Below are 24,204 nucleotides of genomic sequence, written 5' to 3'. Positions count from 1 at the left end.
ACTGTGTGTCACAGGGAAGCTGGGAGGCACAAGAAGGAGCAATGACTGGGCTCCACTTTGGGGTCCTTGTAGCTGCTGGGGCGTCCCAGTGGTCTCCATTTACTGACCTGAGGATTTGAGGGTGAGCAGGGAAGGACTGGTGCATCAACCTTGCCCACACACTCCTCCCACACGCAGGCTCTAACTCAGCCCCGCTCTTAGCTCACATTTTTATGCTATCAATACCAAAGAAACTGAACTTATTTTTTATTTAAAAAGTGTTACTAGCCCCGTCTGGGGCTCCTATACAAAAACAAAACACAACCCAAACGAGGTTGCTTCCTGACTCTAGACTTTGGGGGACAGTGCTGGGGCTTAGCAAATGGAATGTGTGCTGAAGGAAGGTACCCAGGAGGCCCTACCCCATTCCTCAGGATGGCACCAGCTGTCCCTTTGCCTCTCTCTTTACCACAGAGGAAGGCAAGGCAGGCTTTTGAGATGCTCCGTGGAAGTTGAGCATGGATGGCTTCATCACCAGGCTGGGGCCGTGTTGGCGAGACGCCTCATTCGCCTGGAGCAGGAGAACAGGTGGTCAGCTGGGGCTTGTCACAGCTCTGGGTGGCCACCCTCCTAGGTATGTTATTTTTCTAGAGTAGCTAGGTGTGGGGCCCATGTAGCAGGAATGGCCTCTAGCCTTTTCTTAACCTTGGCCAGTCTGCTATACAGACTGCTTATCTCTATGGACCTGCTAAGGGATGTTGTTTCCTTCAAGGAAATGTACCCTGGGGGCTGATCCCCACAGAAACCGCCTGTGCCAGAGAAGACAGGTGTGCCTGTGGTGTACCTTGTGTTCCGGTCTTGATCCCGGATCTTCTTCTCCATCTCAGCATCGGTCAGTGTCTCCAGCAGGGGGCACCATTGGTCAGCATCTCCTGTATTTCGGATGGCAATCTCCACTGTGGGAAGTGGGTTCTCACTGAGGAAAGGGAAACAAGGAGAGGAACAAGGGCTCATTAACAGACTGGCAGCTCAGAAGTCGCCCAGAGACCACTGGTTTCTACTCTGCCATTAGCAGCTGGCCAGGGAACAGCAGCAAGGCCCACTTCCTTGTCCCAGCTTCTCCCAGCAGCAATGCTGGGGCAGCTTGGGGGATGACTTTTGTTACTGAACCTCTAGCATGATGGCAGGACCTGTCCAGCAGAAACAGTACTACCTCCAGCCTGGACAGCCTCCCTTCAGAGCCAATTCTCAATAAGAACTGAGGGAGCTGCTAGCTGTGGAGGTAGTTTCTTTGGGGTCAAGCCTCTTGCCAGTGGACACAATGGTGGGAACAAAATGGGATGAAGGCTATGAGGGTACAAGTACTGCGAGGTGGATGTGGCTGTGCCGCTCTGCACCTTGGTTTCCAAGCTGGTAAGAGGAAGCTAAGGAGGTACTGGATGTGTTACAGCAAACCCTAGCCTGGCAGGAAGCCTCACAGCAAGGCTCTAACCAGGTCCTCTTTTCCCTCCACCATCACACTGACCTTCCAGCGAGGCAGCCTCCCTGTCACTTGAAGCCAGCCTCCCTATTCTACCTACGGTCCTAACCAGGTGTGTGCCACCTGCTGTCCTGCAGCACCCTGTCAGCGCTGGGAAAGGAGGAGGCAGAGCCCAGAGTTTACTGTCTGGAGGCTTAACATTAAAGCAGCCAACATTGATTGCAGAGGCCTCTTCAGAGCCAGACAGGTCCTTACACAGCCTTTCAGGCTTCAGGAATGGTAGTTCACAAAAGCAAATCCCTACAACCAGATTTGACAGCAGAGTCACAATTCTTCATCACGGCACCAAGCCAGTACAGGCCAAACCTGGCAGCTGACAGCTCACCCTAGCCCAGCTCAGAAAGGCTGCGCTAGGGCCAATTCTTAGCATAAGGGTTTCAGGGACTTTGAGCTTGGATCAAGGCCAGAGTATGGGTGAAGCAGACTCCAAGGACCAGAGGAGCCCTGGTTCCTTGGCTGATACAGGCCTGACATAATCTGAATCTCAGCTGACAACAGGAAGCCCAAACTCCTGCTAGTGACTCAGAGGTCAGGGACCAGTCATACCCTCCCCTGTGGTCCCAGGGCCAGCCTCTTCTCAGCAACTTCATTTGGAAATCCAGGAACAGCCCAGGCAGACTCATCCCTCATCTCCAGGTCATCTCCCTTGGGAGGGCAGACTTGAAATGCACCAAGCTCAGGCAGAAGGAAGCAAACATGTTTTTCTCTGAATTAAAAGAAGAGCTGGCAAACAGACTCCTTTGTTTACCTCCTCTTAACACTGGGGAAGATTTCACACCATGGGTTGATTAAAAATAGAACCAGTAGAGCTGACCATGGAGGGATGGGCGTAGAGCCAACACTAGCTGCCTCAGCTTTGTGGGGACATGCAAGCAGAGATGCTGCCCTGAGTCCCAAATCTGTGAGCCAGCATCCATTATTCAAGGAGATTCCTACTCATGAACTTTGAGGTCAGGAAGGACCCTGGACATTCTCCTACCACACAAATACTCATTTAAGGGCTGTCAGAAGACAACAGTGAGAGGAAAGACTGATGATAATGGTGTGTATTTGTGTTTATTTTTGATGTAAGGTTTTTGTTGTTTTTTAAGACTTTTCTTTGTGTAGTCCTAGCTGTCCTAGAACTCAATATGTAGAACTCAGAGATCTGGCTCTGCCTCTCAAATGCTGGGATTAAAGGTGTGCACTACATGCCAAACCTGGATGTAGGACTTTGTTTTCTGTGATGTACAGGCAAGCTGAGAAGCAGTTATCACCCTCCCCCTATAAAGAAGAGAACGGAATGGGCGTTGGTGGCGCACGCCTTTAATCCCAGCACTCGGGAGGCAGAGGCAGGCGGATCTCTGTGAGTTCGAGACCAGTCTGGTCTACAAGAGCTAGTTCCAGGACCGCCTTCAAAGCCACAGAGAAACCCTGTCTCGAAAAAACAAAAACAAAAAAAAATAAAATAAAATAAAAAAAGAACGGAGATGAAAGAAATAACCTGCCGAAGGCCACTTAACTGGGGGAAAAGGAGACCAAATTCTACACTCACCCTAATGTTTGCAAGCCACAGTTGTCATGCCCCTTAAAGGCATGATGAGAGTTCCATAAACTCACTCTGGGCAAGCTGTTGATACAATATGCCTCTGCATTAGCCAATGCTTTCTTACATGTGACACAAACACAAAGTGTGCGTGCGTGCGTGCGTGCGTGCGTGCGTGCGTGCGTGCGTGCGTGCGTGCGTGTGTGTGTGTGCTAAAACCAGATGAACTGGACTGTTATTTCATCAAAACAACTTTTGTGCTGCAAAGGACACTATCAAAGTGAAAAGGCAACTCAGAAAGAAATACAAATCCTACCTACTAAGGAATGTGTATCCAGATTATATGGAAAATTCTTTCAAATCAACAAGAAGAAAAACCAGTTAAAAATACTGGCCAGTGAGAAGGCTCAGTGTGAGGTTCTGAGTTCCCACAGGGTAGAAAGAAAGAACTGACTCCTAAATTTGTCTTCTGACTGACACACATGTACATAGGCACCCCACCACCCCAATAAGCTGGGGTGAATGACCCGAATAAGCCATTTTCAAAGACACACACACACACACACACACACACACACACACACACACACACACACACACGGCCAATAATCACTGAAAAGATACTAGGAAACACAACTCCAGCCTATACTCACTTGACACCCACCAGGATACCTAGAGTCAGAATGGCAAGACAAGCCAGGGCAAGGGTGCAAAGCCCAGACCCACAGCACTGGTGGGTTCAGGAGGATGCTGCAGCCATTGTGATAAACAGTTTAGCAGTTCCTCAAATGCCAGGTGTGCCAGCTCATCATATAATCCAGGCTCATAGGAGGCTGGGTCAGGAAGACTGCCATGAACTACATATTCGAGGCTAGCCCGGGCTACAAAGTGAGATTCTATCTCAATAAAAAGTTAACCAGTTACCATATAATCCAGAAATACTACTACTGGGTAAAGAGCCAAGAGAACTGACAAGAGTGTTTAAACACAAACACACAAATGTCCTTAGCATTATTTACTATAGCCAAAAAATAGAAACAACCCACAATAGAATGGATAAGTCCAATGTATATAATTAACCAATGGGATATTATTCAGCTATAAGACTGGAGTTCTGATAATGTTTTAACATCAATGGCTGCTGAACACATTATTCTAGGAAAGCTAGTCAACATAAGGCTACACAATGCCACCCTGGGCTTTGTGGCAGGACCTTGGCTTCATAGAATGAAAACCAACCAGACTGAACTAAACATACATAGAAGGCCAGGCTTGGTGACTCACAACTATAACTCCACCATTTGGAAGGAAGGTGAGGCTTGAAGATCAGAAGTTCAAGATCCCCTGAGCTACAGAATGAATTCACAGCCAGCAACTCAGTGTGACCCTACCTCAAAATCAAAAAGTAAAAAGACGTCAGACCTTTATGTCAGGACTTGGGAGAAAGAAGCAGGCAGATCTCTGAGTTCAAGGCCAGCCTAGTTTACAAGCACATTCCAGGACAGCCTTAGAGTCTAGTAATGCAAAAAACTAAACAAATTTTTAAAGTAAAACAAATGGCTAAGCGGTGTGGTGAGAACTGTCTCTCAATGAGTAGTTATAAGAATGAAACCCAGGCTGGGCTGGCTGGTGGCGTTTTACTAGGATGCCCACCCTCTATGGTGCACACCTAACAAGTATACACACTTAACCAGCCCCAGGGGCTTCTAGCGGTTCCCCTATATAACTGCTGATGCTACACCAGCAGAGGAACATGTTTCTCTATCCCTCATTTAGGCTGCCAAGCCCTCTGAGTACACCTTTACCTCTCTGCCCAGCACACCATCCTGGTAGGGCTGTGGGTATAAGCAGCCTCAGGGGACAGACACTAGTGATGAGCTCCATACAGAGCTTGGACAGGGCATCCAAACATCTGCTTTGCCCTTCCTGCCCCAGGCAGCTTCACCTTAGGATCTGTGCCCACCACAGTCACTGGTGCCACACGTAACACACCTGTCTTTGTCCTGTGCCAGACAGGATGCTGTCTGCCTGTCCCTGGCTTTGAGCACAGGGACTGGCTCAGGAGAGGCTGAGTCATTTTGCTGTAGGCAATTCTTCTAAGAGCAGCAAGCCTATCTGACCACATTTGTCATAGCCCTTCTTTAAAAAAAAAATACAAACTTTATCTGCTTTATTATGAATTTGTGTACTTTGCTTCCACATATGTACATGTACTGGGTGCACACGGAGACCAGAAGGGGGCACCAGATCCTCTGAAACAAGTTACAGATGGTTGTGAGCCACCATGTGGGAGCTGGCAATCATCCTGGGTCCTGTGCAAGAGCCATCAACGCTCTTAGCCACTGAACCATCCCTACAGTCCTTGTTATAGCCTCTTTGTCCTCATGCTGGTTCTGAGAGGTTTGTTTTTTGTCGCTCTATTTCAGTACTCTGGCATCCTGGAGCCCCTTACCAGTTTATCACACCCCCCACCCCCATTGTTAATTTTTGCTTAAATTAGAAATAAAGAAAGAGGAGGCGGGTGCAACATGAGACAGAAGATGAGACATATTAACCAGTTTATTATAGGTCTGGCAGAGTAGGGAGACTAAGAAAGAAGAGAAACAGGGTTAATGGCTAACCACCATGGCTGGTCGCCACAGAGAGAGAGCACGTGCGCGTAGGTGGGAGAAGAGAAGAGCAGAGAAAGAGAGAGTAGAGAGAAGGGTAGAGGTAGAGAGAGAGAGAGAGAGAGAGAGAGAGAGGGAGAGAGAGAGAGTAGAGAGAGCGTAAATGGGCAGGGGTCTGTCTTTTAAAGGGGTCCTCTACACCTGTGTGCAGACTTAGTTCCCATGGAACCCTGGGCTGACTGGGGTTCTGCCTGAGTGGATTTCGCCAGGTAACAGGGGCAGCCAGCGTAATGCCTGAACCTTTTACCCACCCCCAACTCCCATCCCAATGCTTTTGTTCCTGCCCTGGCCTTTATCAGCACCCCCCACACACTCCTGATTTTTCATGACAGGGTTTCTCTGTGTAGCCCTGGCTGTCCTGGAACTCACTTTGTACACAAGGCTGGTCTCAAACTCACAGAGATCCACCTGCCCCTGCCTCCGGCAGTGCTGGGATTGAAGGTGTGCGCCTGGTACCACTGCCTGGCCTTCATCGGGCCTTCTAAAATGTACAGGCATCATGGTCTTGCTCACACATGCCGTGTGACCAGCAGCTCTCTGCTACTTTGTGGACACAACCAAAGGCCAGGGACTATGGGACAGGTTCGGAAGGGAGTGGGACAGGAACAAATAGAGAACGGCAGGTGCACTGGGAGGAACTTCGTGTGCTTCCAACATGAAGTGATAGAGGCTCAGAACTTAAAGCTCACTTGAAGGGGTCATGGAACTCGGTGCCTGTCATATTCTGTGCACAGCAGAAACCAGGCCAGGGCTCCTTCTAGCAGGGGGGACCTGCAAGGACGGTAAGGACAACAATCCTTTTCCTGTGGTAAGTGGTTAAGAAATGCCTAGTCCCACACATCCACGGGGGTAGGTGACTGTGAGAAAGCAGGACGAATCAGGAGTTCTGGCTGCTCTGGTCCTCTAAATTTTTAGACTCTGAGTCTCATGTACCCTGGTTGTCACTGTTAGGTCTCTTGCAGTGTGGGTAGCACCCCAGCTGCCCAGATGGAACAACAGACAGGCCTGCTTGGCTGGGAAGATAAAGTAGCCTTTTCTGATTCCAGGGATCCAGGCAGGCCCCAACAAGCAACTCATGTACCTGCTAAGCATATCAAGGCTTGGGCTGAGGGGGCTCATACCCTTTTGGATGGGCCTTATCCCCCCTCCCTCAAAACATTTTATTATTTTGTGTGTGTGGAAGTACTGTCCAAGTGCATGTCTGCATATCCCTTCCATTCCTGGTCTTACAGAGAGCGCTGGGTCCCTATGGAACTGGGGCTACCTCTCTACAGCCCCTTTTCTCTTGCTCATAAAGACAGAAAGCTCTAAGGAAGCTGATTCTTGGGATGTCTGGTAAACCTAGCTGAGACTAAAACCTACCAACAAACTCCCTGAATTGTACGTCTTTGTAAAAAGCCATTTGTTCTTGCTTTTGTTACACATTCCAGTTTGCAGTGAAGTCTTTTCCCAACATAGGCAAGAAAGTGAGCAAAAATGTGAGACCAGAGGGTAGGATGACCATGGCAGTTATCCTACCTGAAGGCGTAGGTCTTCTGGTGCCAGCTCAGCTGTCCCCGGATGCTGTAAGCAATGGTGGTGACAAACTCCCCACCCAAACCCAGCTCCGAGCACAGCTTCAGGGCAAACTTCTCTGGGGAGTTCTCCTTCTCTGACATGTCCCATTCAAACTGGTCCACCAGGGAGATGTTCCCCACATGGATATTCAGCTGCAGCGAGAACCAAGAGACACAGGTGAGGTCAGCGCAGGAGTGCTGGGAGGAGGTGGGGACAAGCCATTTTCAACTGCCAGGTCGGAGCGAATTCTGCCCATGACTCAGGAGCTAAGAACCAAGGCTGGCCCTTGTCTGTCTGGTTCCTTGTTTATAATAGGACCAGCCTCACACACCTCCCAGTTGTCACTAGACACGGAGGCTCTGGGCACCTGATCCCACCTTAGCCTCTCTTCTCATCTCCCCCCACCCCCTCATGCTGACCAAGTGTCTTCTGTGTCCTTTACACCTGTGGCCATCAATCATGTCACTACGCTGACCATGCAGGGCTCAGCATGACACTCTTCAGAGACTGTCCTTGAGTCTGTTGTAAGCCATCATCTGTACCCTAATGTACAAACCTCTTGCCAAGCAGGTACACCTGCCCTATCTACTTCCTTACCCCTTAGAAAGATATGCCTATTCCCAAACACCAACTCTACACACACAAATAATAGTTAAAAATAATTCAACACAGCAAGCCAGATGCATCAAAGCACACAGACTAATAATAATGAAGCTAAAAATACTAAGCACAGTGGTGCACGTCTTTAATCCCAGTATTCCGGAGGCAGAGGCAGGCGGATCTCTGTGAGTTTGAGGCCAGCCTGGGCTACAGAGCAAGTTCCAGGACAGCCAGGGCTACACAGAGAAACTCTTGTCTTGAACTGCCCTCCCCCAAAAGTAATAATAAAACAAAAAAAATAAAGTAAAATAAATTCAACACAGTAAGATACTTTACACCCATTAGGATGACTATTATCGAGGGAGGGAGGGAGGGAGGGAGGGTGGGAGGGAGGGAGGGAAATAACAGCTTTTGGTGACTATAGGGAAATATTTGGTGACTATCGGGAAATACCGGAACCTGTGTGCAGTTAGTGTGAAAGCAACTGTTGTGCAAGTTTGGTAGGTCCTCAAAATATGAAAAGGTAGCCAAGTGACCCGGGCTTTTAAATGTGAGTGGAAACCCCGAAGAGCTGGAAGTAGGAAAACAAGCAGGTATTTGAATCACAAAGTATTTCTGGTCCAGCACCTAAGAGTATTACACTGGAGCGGCACATCTCACACGGGCTTTCATACCTACTCAGCCACCAGCCGCTTTCACCTTCTAACTCTGGGGTTGGCCTCAGTGCCTGACAGATATAACAGCACTGGTTGTCCTACCCACAACATGACACTTTCCTCTTAAAAAGTCAGTGCTTCCATTCCTGAGGACAGTCAGGTTGTCCCTGAAGGACACCTGAAGTTTGAAGTTTGAAGGCCTAGAAACTGCATCCCAAGTAACCCTCACCCAGGGCTGAGTCCTCTTTGCACCAACCTTGATGATGACACGCTGGTCAGATTGGTCCTCCAGGATGCTGTCTGTGGGGTAGGACTCAATCTGCTGTCTAATGGCAGAGGCGATAGCTGGCACGAAGGTCAGCGGGTTCAAATCCAGGTCATCACAGAGGATCTCTGAGAACATCTCAGGGGTCATCAGCTTCTCTGAAATCAGAAAATGCAAACATCCCAACCTATTTGTAGTGCCTCATCTCACGGTGCTCATGCCTGTCCTGGCTTCTCCCCTCTTGCCAATGCGGATGACTGGACTAGTGAACCTGGCCTTCCCAGACACTCAAGAGGAGCAGAGAAGCATTCTTGCCCTTCTAGCCACATCCTGCAGACACCTGCCCCAGGGGAATCTTCCCAAGGTTCACATCCTATGAAACCAGAGTGTGCTCTCAGAACCAAACTCGGGCAGTCAAGATCCAGGACATGTCCATCAGCACCAGGATCCCTCTAAGGTTCTCTTGTAGTCACACCTACTTGCCTCTTACCACTCTTCATCTGTGGCATGTGTTTCTATAATTTGAGCACCCAAAGAATTGGAATCATACCTTCTGCAACTTTGGGAGTAACTTTTTTTCTAGTCAGAAAATGTCTTCAGAGAAGCTAGGCGAGATGGTGCATACCTTCAACCCCAGCAGTTGGGAGACAGAGGCAAATGGACTGCTATGACTTTGAGGCTAACCTGGGCTACACAGTGAGTTCTATGGCAGTCAGGGCTACATTCTTTCTCAAACAAACAAACAAAAAACACCTAACAACCAAACAACAAAAAACTCTTCAGAGATCCATACAGGCTGTTATTTCCTTTTTACTGCTACTTAGCATTCTTCAGGGGGTTCACATTTTCTTCAAGTATTCACTCACTGAGGGCATCTAGGCCTCTTCAAACTTCTGGCTATTATGCACAAAGCTGCTATCAATGTTTACATGTAGGTCTCGGTGTACACAGACACCTTCAGAGCTCTCTAGGACACGCCCTGCGCTGTAGCTGCTCTCATACAGCCGGCACATGTCCAGCTTTGAACAGGTTTTCTGTGCAGCTTAGACATTTATATCTCCACCAGTGAGAGGGACTCACTTCTTCCACATCCTCGCTAGTGTGTCACTGGCTTTCATTTGCATGTCCTGAATAGCTAATAAAGCTGAACACCTTTTCAGTGTTTATTCCCATTGGTGTATCTTCAGTGAAATGTATCCAAATGTCTTCTGTCCTCATTCTAAGGTACTTTTTTAGACTTACATTTATGTGTGTGGTTGTTTTGTCTGCACACGTCTGTGTGCCACTTACATGCCTGGTGCCTGTAGAGACCAGAAGGTGGCATTGGATTCTCTTGAAATGGAATTACAGACCCAATGGGAATTGAACCTAGGTCCTCTGAAAGAGCAGCTAGTGTTCTTAGCTTCTTAGCCATTTCTCTAGCCTGTGTCCTTATTCTAATTAAATGTTTGCTTTGAGTTTTTATGATTTGTTCTTTCACAATTTCATACAAATATGTCAAGTACCTTGATCACATTTCCATTATCTGTTATCTTTTTCTTTTTGAGACAGGGTCTCCTTATGTAGACCTCCCTGGCTGGCCTGTAATTTGCTCTGTAGACCTGAGCTCCAAGATCAGCCTGCTCTTGCCTTCTGTGTGCTGAGATTAGAGGCACACACCTCCACATCTGGCTGTCTTTTAACCCTCAGACAGGGTCTTTTGCAGAGCCAAGTTTTGATGAGGTCCAAGTTTTCAGTGTTTTCAGCTCTGGACTGTGCTGCCTTGAGATTCTTTGTCTAGCTCCAAACACCCAAGATTTTCTCTTACACTTTCCCCAACAAGTTTCATGATTTTGTGTTTTATATACATTAAGTCTGTGATTCTATATACTCTAGTCTTATATACATTAAGACTAGAGTTAGTATTAGGTGTGAGATTAGGTCAAAGTTTATCATCTTTAGATATGCAATTGCTCCAGCATCATTTTGTCCAAAGAACTATCTTCCTCCAATCACCTGCATTTGCATTTTTGTCAAAAATCAGTAAGGAGGGAGGGCAGAGGCATGAGAGCACATATGTGGCCTTGTGACATTGAAAACTGCTACTGTAGAGCTAACCAACTCATAGGAGAAAGACAAAACCTGAAATTCACACATTACCATCCTTGTTTGTGTTTATGCTTCATTTTTTTATTAGAACCTCACAAAGGTAGCCTAGGCTGACCATGACTGTGCAATCCTTTTGCCTCTACTTCCCAAGTCCTAGGATTACAGGTACACAGTACAGTGCCTGATTTTAGAAATGCATCCTTTTATTTTTTTTGCGACAGGGTTTCTCTATAGCCCTGGCTGCCTTGTAACTCACTCTGTAAACTCAGGTTTACAGCCTTAAGAACCATGCCACAAAGCTTCAAGTGTCAGGTTGAGAACCTGCCTGACGGGCAGCTGATTGGAAAGTGGGCCATTTTCATACAAAGCCCAGGCAAAAGACCAAGCTGTAGACCAAGCTGCCTCGAAATCACAGAGATCTGCCTGCCTCTGCCTCCCAGTGCTGGAATTAAGGACTCAGACCACCACCTCAAATATAAAATAATGTTTCTCCAAGGTTTTTTCAAATACCCTAAGTGTTGCTGAGCCCTCTTCCCTCCCTCTGCCTGTTTTCTTCTATGCTGTTATTTTTTTCCATCCACATTCCATGTTGCTGACCAGATCAAGCCAGCCACTAAAGCCATGCACAACCACACATTTATTTACTTACTGACAGCTGGAAGCATAGGTAGTGCTTAGTTTCTGAAAGCTGGGAGCTTAAGGTAGCGCAGGCAGGCACAGCTTTCTCTAGTGAGTGAGTGCACATTCCTGTTACGTTGGTCTTGCTACAAAGGCAGACTGTCTTAAGCATGTCCTCATGTTTCTCTAAGTGACTTCCCCTCTCCTTTTTGCCATGAGTTGAAGCAGCATGAGGCCTCAACAGAAGAAAACCTTACTTAGCAGCTGAACCTTGAACTTTCTAGCTTTTAGACACATGCTAGAGTAAATCGCTTATATTTATTATAAATTGCCCAGGTTCAGATATCTGGTTATAGCTAAAGAAAACCAACTAAGACACATGCCCAGTTCATGAAGAATAGTGCCAGCAGCAGAACCAGAATGAACTCAGGTTTACAGCCTTAAGAACCATGCCACAAAGCTTCAAGTGTCAGGTTGAGAACCTGCCTGACAGGCAGTTGATTGGAAAGTGGGCCATTTTCATACAAAGCCCAGGCAAAAGTGACCATCCGCATACCATTCATGTTCCAGGTAAAGGCATCCCGCAGCTTCTGTCCATCAATCTCCATGTCCAACCGGATGGGAACCAGCACCTCAGGCTGTGATGCATTCTCATGGATCACAGCCGGATCATGGTCATCAAAGCTGAAAGTGACACCACAGCAGTTGTCAGCCAGGGCTCCAGGGACCAAGTTTCTAGCTTACCTTTGCACTGTGAGTTACTGTAAATATGGCTGGAAGGCAAAGCCATTTCATATAGGCACTTGTCATCTAACATTGAGGTGACACAGAAGAGGTTACCAGGGGCCCGAGGCCAGTCTAATTGGAGTGCAGAGGGGCAAAAATGACAAGCTCAGACATGTCTGTGTTTAAGTTCTGCAACAGGGTGGGGCAGTGTGCTTCATGAATGCATCAGGAAAAGCCAGGAAGCTCTGCCTTAGAAAGAAAACCCAGACATACTAGCAGGGTCTAGTAGCTCATGCCTGTAATCCCAGCACTTGGGAAGCTGAGGCAGGAGAATTGCCAGCAGTCTAAGGTTATTATGGAGTACAGAGTGAGATCCTGTCTCAAAACAAAAACCACCACCTTTCCCTTAAGCCTTAGCAAACATCTCAGAAGAGGGAATGAAAAATACTAAGGCCATAGGTCAAAGCTTAATGAATGAACCTCTGACGGGAGCAATGCTCTGCTCACACCGTGATTTTGGCCTAAGAACCTCTTCAGAGTCCTGACTTTTAGAACTAGGAGAGACTAAATCTGCACTGCTGTTAAGTTACTGCAGTGCTTTGTTTCAGCAGTCACAGAGAAATGACACAGTGGGAGGCATGTGGGTATCACCTAAACCCCTAGATGGGCTATGGGAATCCCATGAACCATACAGCAGGGAAATGCCTAGGGACTGTGTCCCCAAGAATTACACTGAGGCGCTCAGGAAGGGGAAAATGTGAAAGAACAGAGCAGGGAGCCAGGGAGGATGGGGAAATCTGGGGATGATGTCCTGGAAGTAAGAGAACAGCATTCGGGGCTGAGGCAGTGGCAGGGCAGCATTTGTGAAAGCACAGGGTCCCTGACAGTGCCTCTCTAGGCAGGAGACTACAGAGCCCTGGAGAAAGAAGGGCAATCTGTGCAGAGGCTAAGCACAGCAGTGCTTACTCACCACAAGGGGAAGGTTCTCTTCTTGTCCCGACCCATGCGGTTCCTGTTGATGGTGGTGGAACATGGCACAGCGTCCAGATGGTGGGAGCTGTTGGGCAGGGTGGGCACCCACTGGCTGTTTCTCTTGGCCTTCTGTTCCCTGGAGACACACAGAGAGAAAGTAACCCCTTGAGAGCAGGAGTCAGGTTCTGCTCACTTGGACTCTAGTTGTGCTCAGTGGGCACTAGTGTGCCCTGGCAGGCTCCAAGCTCCTGTGGAGGACATCTGGACATTTCTTACACTGTGAGACTCCTCCTGGTACCAAGAGGTACCTGTGTGAGAAGAAGGGCAAAAAATATTAGATACAGGGTGGGGCATGGTGGTGGCACACGCCTTTAATCCCAAAGCTTGGGAGGCAGATGGATTTCTTTTGAGTTCCGGGACAGCCAGAGTTACAAGTAAGGCCTAGTATCGGGGCTGGAGAGATGGCTCAGAGGTTAAGAGCACCGACTGCTCTTCCAGAGGACCCGAGTTCAAGTCCCAGCAACCACATGGCTCACAACCATCTGTAATGAGATCTGGTGTGCATGCATGCAGATAACTGTATACGTAATAAGTAAATAAAAATCTAAAAAAAAAAAACAAGTAAGACCCGGTCTCAAAAGATGGACACACACACACACACACACGGAAGGAAGGAAGGAAGGAAGGAAGGAAGGAAGGAAGGAAGGAAGAGCCAGGCACAAGCTGGTCTTAACCATGGCCGTGATGCCCTGCACTACAAGCTAGAAATGGCTTGGACAGAAGCACATTCCTAATTAGGGAAAGGAGAATAAGATGCAGACTTCCCAAAATGCCCTAGAAAGGGGAATTAGATGCTGAGTCAGGGCTCAGTGGGCAAAGATCTGCAGAAAGGAGACTTGATATGACTGGGCCAAACTGGCTACTCTAATCCTTTTCCCTGCTCTACCCTCACTCAAAACATGGCCGTGCTGTCAGCCATGGGGACAGCAGCAGTAAGATACTGTGAGCAGGCTTAGTGAAGGGCTCCTGACTTTCTGGCTTTGAATTAAGCCTTCTGAGAAGCTAGGACTACAGACCTGACTAGTTGTGATTTTAGATGTGCTGGCCATTCCAAAATGCACTGACAAGGCTTCTGTTTGCTAAACTTACGGAACTACAGAAGTGAGAAAAATTGATTCATTGATAAACATATTCTAGGAAATAGCACTGGAGATAAGCAACTAACCCATGCAACATGAAAAACTCTTTTTCCAAACTCCAAGTTACTCTTATTATTGGGGAAATTTCCAAAGCTATTTCACACTGAGCATCCCCGACTGAGTTTGACAAAGGAGAACCCCGGGGTTCCACAGTGCTTTGCTGGTACTGGTTTGTCTTCCCTAGCCAGACCCTGACTAGGAGCCACTATGTGCTGCCCACTGTGTTAGACTTAACTGTCTATTTGACACAGCCCAGAATCACGGGTGAGGAGAGTCTCCATGAGGAACCTAGATCTAGGCTAGCATGTGGGCATTTTGTGGGGAATGCCCTTATCTATTAGTTGCTGTGGGAAGACCCAGCCCACTGTGGGCAGCAGCATTCCCTGGGCTTGACATCTAATACTGTATTAAGAATGAAGAAGCTAGGAGCTGGAGAGATGGCTCAGAGGTTAAGAGCACCTACTGCTCTTCCAGAGGTCCTGAGTTCAATTCCCAGCAACCACATGGTGGCTCACAACCATCCATTATGAGATCTGGTGCCTTCTTCTGATGTGCAGATAAAAATGGAAGCAGAATGTTGTATACATAATAAATAAAATATTTTAAAAAATCTTTAATCATTAAAAAAAAAGAATGAAGAAGCTAGCTGAGCTAGGTGTAGTGGCTCACACCTTTAATCCTAGCCCTCGGGAGGCAGAGGGCGGTGAATCTCAGTGAGTACCAGGGCAACAGAGTGAAATCCTGCCCAAATAAATACATAAATGTGTACACATACATACATATGAAAGAATAAAAAACAAGTTAGCGATGCAAGCAGGCAGGTGGGTACATGCTTCTCTCTGCTCTCAACTAGCTGTCTGAGATCCTCCCCGACTGTCTCTCAGTGGTGAACTATATATATAAATCCTTCCTCTAAGCTGCCTTTTGTTAGGATATTTTATCACAGCAGCACCAATGAAAGGAGAACACTCACCTTTATTACCCACCACTGCACTCACAACTCCTACAACAACTAACAACTGTCCCTAGAGGTCACAGTGAGGCTAACAGCACTTTCCAAGAAAGGTCAGGGCTTTGACCTTGGGGGCAGAGCCTTTAACTGTAACCTTTACTCTGAAGAAAAAAAAGCTAGGGTCTGGGCCGCCCTCTGGGCAGAGGTGGGGGCAGGGAATGAAGCACAGTGCCGAGTTTGGTCAGGACCTTACTAAGTCTGCAGCACGGCAGGCCTGGCTCTGACCTTAAGGTCTGCTTTCACCTTAGACCCGGACCACAGCCCAACAACTGGGGACTAATTTGCACAGGGCTCAACTGCTGGGGCAGCAAGACCAGTTTCCATCTCAGCCTATGTGGACAAATGGTTCATGAATTTTAAGTAGCAAATTCCTAAGCCCCACTCAGATTAAGTGAGTGTCCATCTCTGGAAAGGGCTGGCATTCTTTGCACCTTCCAGACAATTCCAGGGCGGCTGGGCTTCTATCTGGAAACTACAGACCTTTCTGTGCTGACCCCACCCCTTGACCCTCAAACCCTGCCCTAGCTCCGATCTTTCTCCCACTACAAGAACTTTCCAAGAACCTCAGAGGGGACAACTATCCAGTGCAGGAGAGGTAGGCTGACAGGCCCAATGTCAGGTTGACTGAGCAGTGTAGCTGCTTACTTCAAACTCTGGACACCCCATCCCTGTTGTTTTGGCTTCCAAGGCAACAGGAATCTACTCCCTCAGCTGGTCATCATATGACACAATCAAGAAATTGTTTACTACTGTATAAAGGGTTCCCAGCTGACATGTGCAAACATAAAAGTGTCATCCAGATGTACATAATTTCCTTCTGTGACTTCCTGGGAAGGCCTAGTTATCCTTATGTTCTTACCACATCCCTTGGGGAGAACAAGAATCTGCTGAGCATGCCTCTACAGCGCCCACCAGCCTGGATGCATGCCACCTTCTCTGGGGGGCCGAGGGGGGGGCAGCAAAGCAATCTAACAAAGAGAACTCCTGATGGAAATAATTTTCAACAGCCACATCACTCTGAACAATACCTTCTTCCCCTACTACCCTGGGTTTTGTACATTAAACTTTGTTTTTTTCTCTCTCTCCCTTTTTTGATAAGGTAGCCCAGGCAGGCCTTTAAATCAAGATCCTCCTGCTTTTACTTGAGAGTTCTGGGATTACAGGTGTGGTCACACTGACTAGCTTTTTTTTTTTAAGCTTTGAATTTTTAAAATGACACAAGCGACTGGGGATGCAGCTCAACAGTAGAACACGTTTTAGCAGAGAGGCCCTGGGCTCCATGTTTCACTCTACCTCCAACAGAACAAGATTACAGAAGAAGACAAACATTCTTCCTATGTTAGTTTACCTCTCGTATTTCCAGATACAGTCCATACTCTACTTATTGTATGCTCTTGTTTAGGGCGTAGCTCAGTGGTGGACACAAGCTCATGGAGCCGTGGGTTCAAACCTCTAGCACCACCACTCACTCACCAAATCTATTAGAGTCTTCAGTTTACTTTTACGTCCAGATGTGTAGACACTACATACAACACAGTGAAAATGTAATTACTTGCCTTTTTGTCACCACAATTACTTTCCTAAAGGTTCCAGTCTAGGATGGGAAGATGGACTTGCCTTTTTGTCACCACAATTACTTTCCTAAAGGTTCCAGTCTAGGATGGGAAGATGGCCCACTGGGCACAGGCACTTGCTCTGCGAGTGTGGTGATCTGAACACATGTAAAACATGGAGGGCACTGATTCTACAAAGCTGTCCCCTGACCTCCACACGCATGGCATGTCACACACGTGCAATCTCTCCAGCCTACAATAATACAACTTTTAAAAGTTATTTTTAAAAGACAACTCCAGCGGCAGAGGCAGGCAGACATCTGAGCTCGAGGCCAGGAAGGTCTACAGAGTGAGCTCCAGGACAGCCAGGGCTACATAGAGAAACCCTGTCTTGACTGGGTGGTGATGATGCACACCTTCAATCCTAGCACCAGTGAGTTCAAGGCCAGCCTGCTCTACAGAGTGAGTTCTAGGACAGCCAGGGCCACAGAAAAACCCTGATCAAAAAAAAAAAAAAAAAAAAAAGAAAAGAAAACCAAAAACACCTGTTTGGACCTGAGGAGGAGATGGTTCAGTTGGTAGAGCGCTGCTCGTGTGCACAAAGTCCTGGGTACCATCCCCAGCACTATTATAATTAGGCATGATGGCACACACTTGTAATCAAAGCATCGAGGAGGTAGAGGCAGGAGGATTCTAACTTTAACACCATACTTAGCTACACCGCAAATTTTAAGACCAGCCTGGGCCACATGAGAACTGTCTCAAAAAAGAAAGAAGGAAAAGGTTTTTTCAAAGTTCTACCTGTGTGTATTCAAATCTATTGTTTCTTTTGGAAGTTTATCTGAGTCACAATTTTTTTTGGGGGGGGGCAAATGAGTCCCAGATTCAGAACATTCCAGAACTCAAGACTTGGCCTATGTTTGTTAAGAATGTCAAAGATACAGAAGAAACTTAGAAACCAAGGTCAGGCAATTATAAACATAGTGAGTGAGCAACTTTCACTTTACCCTGTTCTTCAGGATGAGACCCCCACACACACATACCCCCACATGTCTCTGGAGCAAACTGAGATTAGGAAGGCATACCTGAGGTAGGTGGGGGGCTCTGTGCTGATGGACACAGCCTTGTATTTCTCATCGTTGCCATCCAGAATCTCTTCTACCTCCGAGGCTTTCAGTAGCGTCACGCTGGTGGCGAGGGTGGTGTACCCATGATCTGTAAGCAGAGAAACCCCACTGTGGTCATCCTGCAGCAGTGTGAACAAGCTGACAACCAACTTGATACAGCACACGAGGTCCTCACATGCAGGAGGTGGGGAAAGCAAGGTGTCAAACTCAGTACTGCTGAGTGCTAGCCTCTTCCAAAAGGGCAATCCGGACTGAGGCTTTACCTAGACATCTCAGTGGAGAAAGCCTCTGGTGGGATGGATTTGGACGAATTTGCCTCTTAAGAGCACTAGCTCTGGGGCAGACATGTTTGGGGGTAGCTGCAGCTTAGGGGCTGCCAGGAAGGCTTCAGAGTAACACCCCAGTGGGAAGAGGTCTGACACCACCACAATCTAAAACACAAAGCAAGATGGGAGACAGAATGAAAGATGAATCCTCTTCTTTTAAAACAAGAGCCCAGAGAGTTGGAAAGAACTATTTCACACCAAGCAAAAGTTACCATCCCTGAGTCAGGCCAGATGTGGTTGTCTGGAAAACAAGACAGAACTTCACACCACGTGATATGCCTCCCCCCCCCTCCCCGCCCAGTTCTAGGGAACCTCTGTCAAGCGCTGCTACTTATCTGCAGGACCTGCTTAGCTTTGCTGGAGGACTCACTTGGTTATAGGAAAGGAAGGCACATGGTAGCAAGACCACTAAGGCTTCATGGGAACTCAAGGAAGGGCAGGCAAAGCTAGGTAGCCACCATGCTAGTGACTATATTCCACTTTTGGCAGAGGGGACACAAAGGAAACTGTTTCAGGCAATAGTGGATTCTTTCAGAAGTGGATAAAAAGCAGCTCTGGCTCCTGCATTAAAAGAACCCCAATACACCACAACAGACAACTACATTAGCACATTAGCACCTACTGACAAGACAGACTACAGAGTGCTCATGAGCACGCATGCATGCACGGACACATGCACCCAGGCCCAGGGCAGCTCTCTACAGGGTGCCTCTGCTGAGTGGAAAGCAGTTTTGCCACCGGCCAAATGGCATGTTGCGCCCATACCCAAATGTTCTTCCTAGAGGCCCCAAAATGTATGAAGAGCATCTTCACTCTGCACAGAGTTGCCACAGCCCAGACCTTGCACTAGTTTCACTAGCACCAGGTGGCTCACCTAGCAAGCCCCAGGCACAGGGCAGGCCACGTGGAATGGGTACATGCACATGAGCTTAGCATACTGGTTGCCAAGATGAAGTATTATGAGATAAATGTGCTCTGGGAGGGAAGCGGTGAAAGCCCCAGAAGAAAGTGAGGGCTGGGGCCACCGTCTGCTACTAGGGCTGCAAGAAGGACGACTACGGCAACACACTCACAGCAAATGGTAGCAAATCACAGCATTCCTAAAACGTTTTGAGACCAACATGTCTTCACAGCACCTGCTACTACCCTGGCCCTGGCCCTGGCCCCTCACATACCCACTGGCCCAGCCAGGAACACACAACAGTGGAGCACCAAAGACTCGCTGAGCTACTCTCAACTGAACCATGTGTGCGCTGGCAGGGTGGCCTGCCCCTGGGATGCTCCCTACCGAACTAAGGTCAGGCTGCAATGAAGACACTGGAGTGAAAACGTTTTATCTTCATGACATAAGCGAGTGGTTTTGAAACAGGTTTACAAACCCTCGTGAAGACGCACCCTTAGTGTTAGGTTTTGTTTTTTTACCATGTGACGATGCAACTATTTTCTTCCTCTCTTCCACAGTGGCTAGTCGCCTCCAGAGTGAGGGATATCTCTTGTACAGAGAACCTCGGAACATACGGAGGTAGTTTCCCACCTATGAGTAAAGCAAGAAGGCTCATTATGAGGGTCAGACCATCGATCACTATGCCGAAGGGCTCTGGCAGAGAGGATTTGCTGGATCAAGTACATGAGATACAAGGCCTCCAGACGCCAGCCTGTCAGCAGCCATAAAACACATTTTGCTGACATCAAGGGTTCAACAGCAGTGCACATCTGGCTGGAATCTGTGTATCCTGACATCAGAACCAAGTTCCAAAAGATCTGACCAGATGTCTATTGGGGAGGATCCCAGACCTCAGTAAGGAGCTTGTGATGTCGATCAGGACGAAAGATTTCTTGGCACTTTTCTGAAATCTGAGACTCCTGTGACCTCCTTTCATCTTAAGAAGCAGACTTTGATATTTTTACAAGGCAATAAACACCAAAATGTCTTTAATTTTAGACAGATGCAAGATAATTTGTCCCGCTGCCTGTGTTGCTTTATTTAGTAACAAAACTCAAACCAGAGACACCAAAAGAATTTTCTCAAGTCTAAAAAGCCCTATATTAGTAATCCCTGGACTATCTTAGAAATCACTACTTCCCCCGAGTAATAGCTTAGTTTGCTTGTAGCAACACTTAAGGACACCCTTCATGAAAAGCTAGTCCTATGATTTTTATAAAGATCCATGGCCTCACTGACTTCAGAAATGATGTCTGCAGTGTCACACAGTGGGGACAACCAGGGGACACGGTGCAAGGTGCTGGCTCCAGCTGCAAATCTAGGCCTCTTTACCTATGTAGCCTTGGCTAGCCTGTAACTGGTTATGTACACTAGGCTGGCCTTGAACTCACTGGGATGGGCCTGCCCCTGCTTCCCAAGTGCTGGGATTAAAGGTGACGCCAGGCCCTCCAATCTGAATTCTGCTCTAGAGAGGATCACTTGTGTTATTTTTTCACCTTCTCTACCTATCATAGCGTATGTTTATTAAGAGGAAGTCATCTCTCTACTTTTCTTCCAGAAGAGACTAACAACAGCCAGAGCTGCTGAGCCCAAGAGCTGAACAGTCTGTACACAGACAGAAAAGACTCCTTGTTGCTATTTGGTTTGTAGGTCGTAACCATCCAAAGGAACCATCCAAAGGAAAAGTCAGCATTGTTGTCCTCTAGGACTACTGTGAGGGTCCTGCAGGGTATCTGTACCACAGAGCCTTCCTGAGGTCCCTGCAGAGCTTAGCACACTAGGGCCTGCTGGCTTGACTTTTCCTAAGTCAGTCTTTGCCCTCTCTGGAAAACAAAATAAAGATGTTGGATTTGGGTATTCATTTCTTCAAAGTTTAGTGACTCGTGTGGCACATGATAGAACCACTGCTGATGCCCTCCCCACGACCTCGAGTTCTTCCCCAAACCAGAGCCAGGCCCCAAAGTCCATTTTGGTACTGGGGGAATTATTCTCATTCAACTGGGAGGGCCAAGAGTAAACAGAAAGAAGGCAGTTTAGCTTTGTAAAACCTAAAACATGCTACAACGATGACCTCAAAAAACCATGCATGTCCAGTTTAAGCATCTCATATACATGAGAAAAATGGAACCAGACAGGCACAGAGTTCAATGGAGGAGCTGTGTGTTTAGCACAATGCTCTAGGTTCAATTTCTAGCACCAGAAAAAAGTTGGGGAAGGGAGAGGGAAGAAGGAGAGGGTAGGAGGAAAAGCAAGCTGTCACTTAGCCTCCTGGGGGTTTTTCCCACCTAACCTGCTATCTTTTAATTGCTCCACCAGATGAGAATCTTCTTTTCAAAACTACCACCACCGACTTAGAGTTAAGGCCAGATTTACCCTTTCATATGTTAGGTCAGGTAAACATTTCTTTCAACAAGTTATTCTACATGGAATGTTGAAACTCAATTGCTTTACATAACCTGCATTTGAGCAGATGCCTATTGGCCAACAAGGACCATTCCCAGCTGTGGGAGATGCCCAGGCACTGACTACAAGTCCCCAGCACAGCCACTGTGGAACAGCAGCACCGAAGGGATGCTGCAAACATGTCATGGCAGTTCCTACTTTTTGTTTAGTGAAAATGGGAACCCCTAAGTCCTGATGCTTCTGACAACATTGGCCCCATTACCTGGTACAGCTACGTCAAGAATCATGAAGTGTCCTGAAAGCCTCGGTCTACTATGGTTTTATTCATCATGCAGCACTAAGCTGTCAGAAACAAAATAAAAACCTAGCACACAACCAAAAGCCAACCACACACTAATGAAATGGAGTCTATGACATTGAACATGGCGGCCAGGGAAACTTTAGCTCTCCAGTGTGGAGAGCACTTACCTCCTTACTGACTGACATCCACACATCTGAATTTCATGCCCATATCTCTTTTTTTCTTTTGAGATGGGGTCACACTATGTAGGTAAGGCTGAACTCAAACGTACTCTCTACCTCCTGAGTGCTCAGATTAAAGGTGCACTCCACTGCCTGGCCACCCATACCTTTTCTTTCTTTCGTCTTTTGAAAAAGAGGCACATAAACCTGGTGTGGTACACATGCCATTATTGATCCCAGAACTTGGGAGTCAGAGGTCAGGTGGATTTTTATGAGTTCAAGGCTAACCAGGGTTACACTACAAGATCTTGTCTCAAAAATGGGGGGGGGGGGCAGGGAGGATGACCATAAATAGTTGCTGGTTTGCCCTTAGATGGAAGGCTAGTTTGATTCGATCTGAAAACAAAACAAAAAACAACCCAAAACACCTTTATACAACTTGGCTGGTCCGAAGGACCAATTGTAGGGTTTTCCTAAGAAAACTCGTTTATCTGATTCAACAGAGGCTGTCTCTTCTAGTTATGGATTAGCTATCCTTCAGATTTTTATTCCCTACAAAAACTCAAAATCAGATATCTAAAGTGTTGGTACTCGGGCCCTCGTCCACCCAAAAGCAAACGCCCCTTCTCTCCTAGCACTTTCTACAGATAATGAGCATCATAACGCTTCCGCATCCCACTTCAGAGGCGAGGAAACAAAGCGGAGGGGGGGAGGAGGAGGCCTTCCCTAAACCTCGTGCAACCAGAGATTTCAAGACCCTGGCGGTGGGGTGCACGACAGCTGCCCAGGGTTCCAGGAGCACGACTGCACCTCCACCTCCGAGCGCCCGGGGGGCTTTCCTAACATCCTTTTCGCATCAGCCCGGGGGTGCACCGGCTGGACGCCCTGAGCTGGGGCCGAGAGAACAAGGGTGAAGAAGAAAAGCAAACCCAGAGGGTCCAGGAGGCTCGGGGCCCGGCCACGCCCACCAGGCCACGCCCCAAACGCGAGCACGCGCCCGCCGCCCGCGCCTCCGCGATGAATGGAGGCGCGCACTCGGGGGACGCAGGCCCGCCGCGGGCTCGAGCCGGCGAGCCGCTGCCCTGCCGGGAAGCCGAGACAACGCGCCGCGGGCTACCTCGGAGCCGATCATGTAGAACTCTCCGTCGTCCTCCAGCTGGAACTTGACGGGCTTCTGCCCGAAGGTCTTGCTCAGCGCCATCATCATCATGGCGGCGGGGGAAAACGGGCAGCCGGGGTCGAGCTGGAAAGAATCCGGTGGGCTGGGGCGGGGCCGAGGTGCGTTGGGCCGAAGGGAACGGAGGCCGGGAGGTGGAAGGTCGGGCAGGGCAAGCCAAGCGGGCGGGAGAGCGGGCGGGCGGGCGCTCGTGCCACTACTGGGCTCCTTTAGCGGCCGTGCAAACGAGCAGGCCACCCTCCGTGCGCATGCGCGGTACGGGGGGGGGGACGCCAACGTGCGCGCCGCCACCTGCGCGACACAAGGCCGAGCGCGTTCCCGCGGGCCCTTAAAGGAACCCGAGCGCTTTTCGCTCCCGGGGGACGGGAAGCGGGGGTGTGGGAGCGGCCTCCCTTGTCTGTGATGAAGGGAGACTTCTCAGGGACATAAATAGCCACCCAGGCCCCGACTCGGGCGGTGACCCTCCTAGTCGCACAGCCAGGGCTGGCACTCGGCCCGGGGGTACGCGGGGAGGAGGAGGACCGCTCCTGGCGACCCCAGGCTGGCGCCTCAGGTTCTCCCCCGGAAGTGCTCTAGGAACGGCTGTCTCCGCTGCAGGCCCAAATAGGGACGGGAAGCATGACCGTCCTGGAAGGGGGTCGGTGCCTTGTGCCAAGTGGACGGGAAGGACCGCTTGCGTTCTTCCCTTAGCTCTTCAGCCCTGCGCCGAGCCTCTGCCCCTGGGGCCTGCCTTACCAGCCCTGAGGGAAGACAGTGCCGCGGGAAAACGCCCAAGCAGCCCTGAATCTGTTGTCTCAAAAATGTTTG

At 48.5% G+C, this 24,204-nt stretch overlaps 1 protein-coding gene across 2 annotated transcripts; it reads right to left on the bottom strand.

Moving 5' to 3' along the window:
* Positions 1-222: 222 nt before the first annotated feature.
* Positions 223-23,648, bottom strand: Smarcb1 (SWI/SNF related, matrix associated, actin dependent regulator of chromatin, subfamily b, member 1). Of its 2 annotated transcripts, none has more exons than XM_027394232.2 (9): positions 23,338-23,648; positions 19,808-19,946; positions 18,045-18,174; positions 13,194-13,331; positions 12,054-12,181; positions 8,783-8,949; positions 7,232-7,422; positions 824-955; positions 223-550 (listed from the first exon to the last, which is right to left on the bottom strand). In XM_027394232.2, exons 1-9 carry the CDS (start codon positions 23,428-23,430, stop codon positions 511-513), a joined length of 1,158 nt encoding a protein of 385 aa, XP_027250033.1. In that variant the 5' UTR covers positions 23,431-23,648; the 3' UTR covers positions 223-510. The 2 variants fall into 2 exon arrangements, with proteins under 2 accessions (XP_027250033.1, XP_027250034.1); XM_027394233.2 differs by having other exon boundaries at positions 19,835-19,946.
* Between the last annotated feature and the right edge of the window lie 556 nt (positions 23,649-24,204).

Source organism: Cricetulus griseus, assembly GCF_003668045.3.
Source record: "Cricetulus griseus strain 17A/GY chromosome 1 unlocalized genomic scaffold, alternate assembly CriGri-PICRH-1.0 chr1_0, whole genome shotgun sequence".
NCBI classification, from domain to species: Eukaryota; Metazoa; Chordata; class Mammalia; order Rodentia; family Cricetidae; genus Cricetulus; species Cricetulus griseus.
This window is presented reverse-complemented; position numbering and strand designations above follow the sequence as displayed.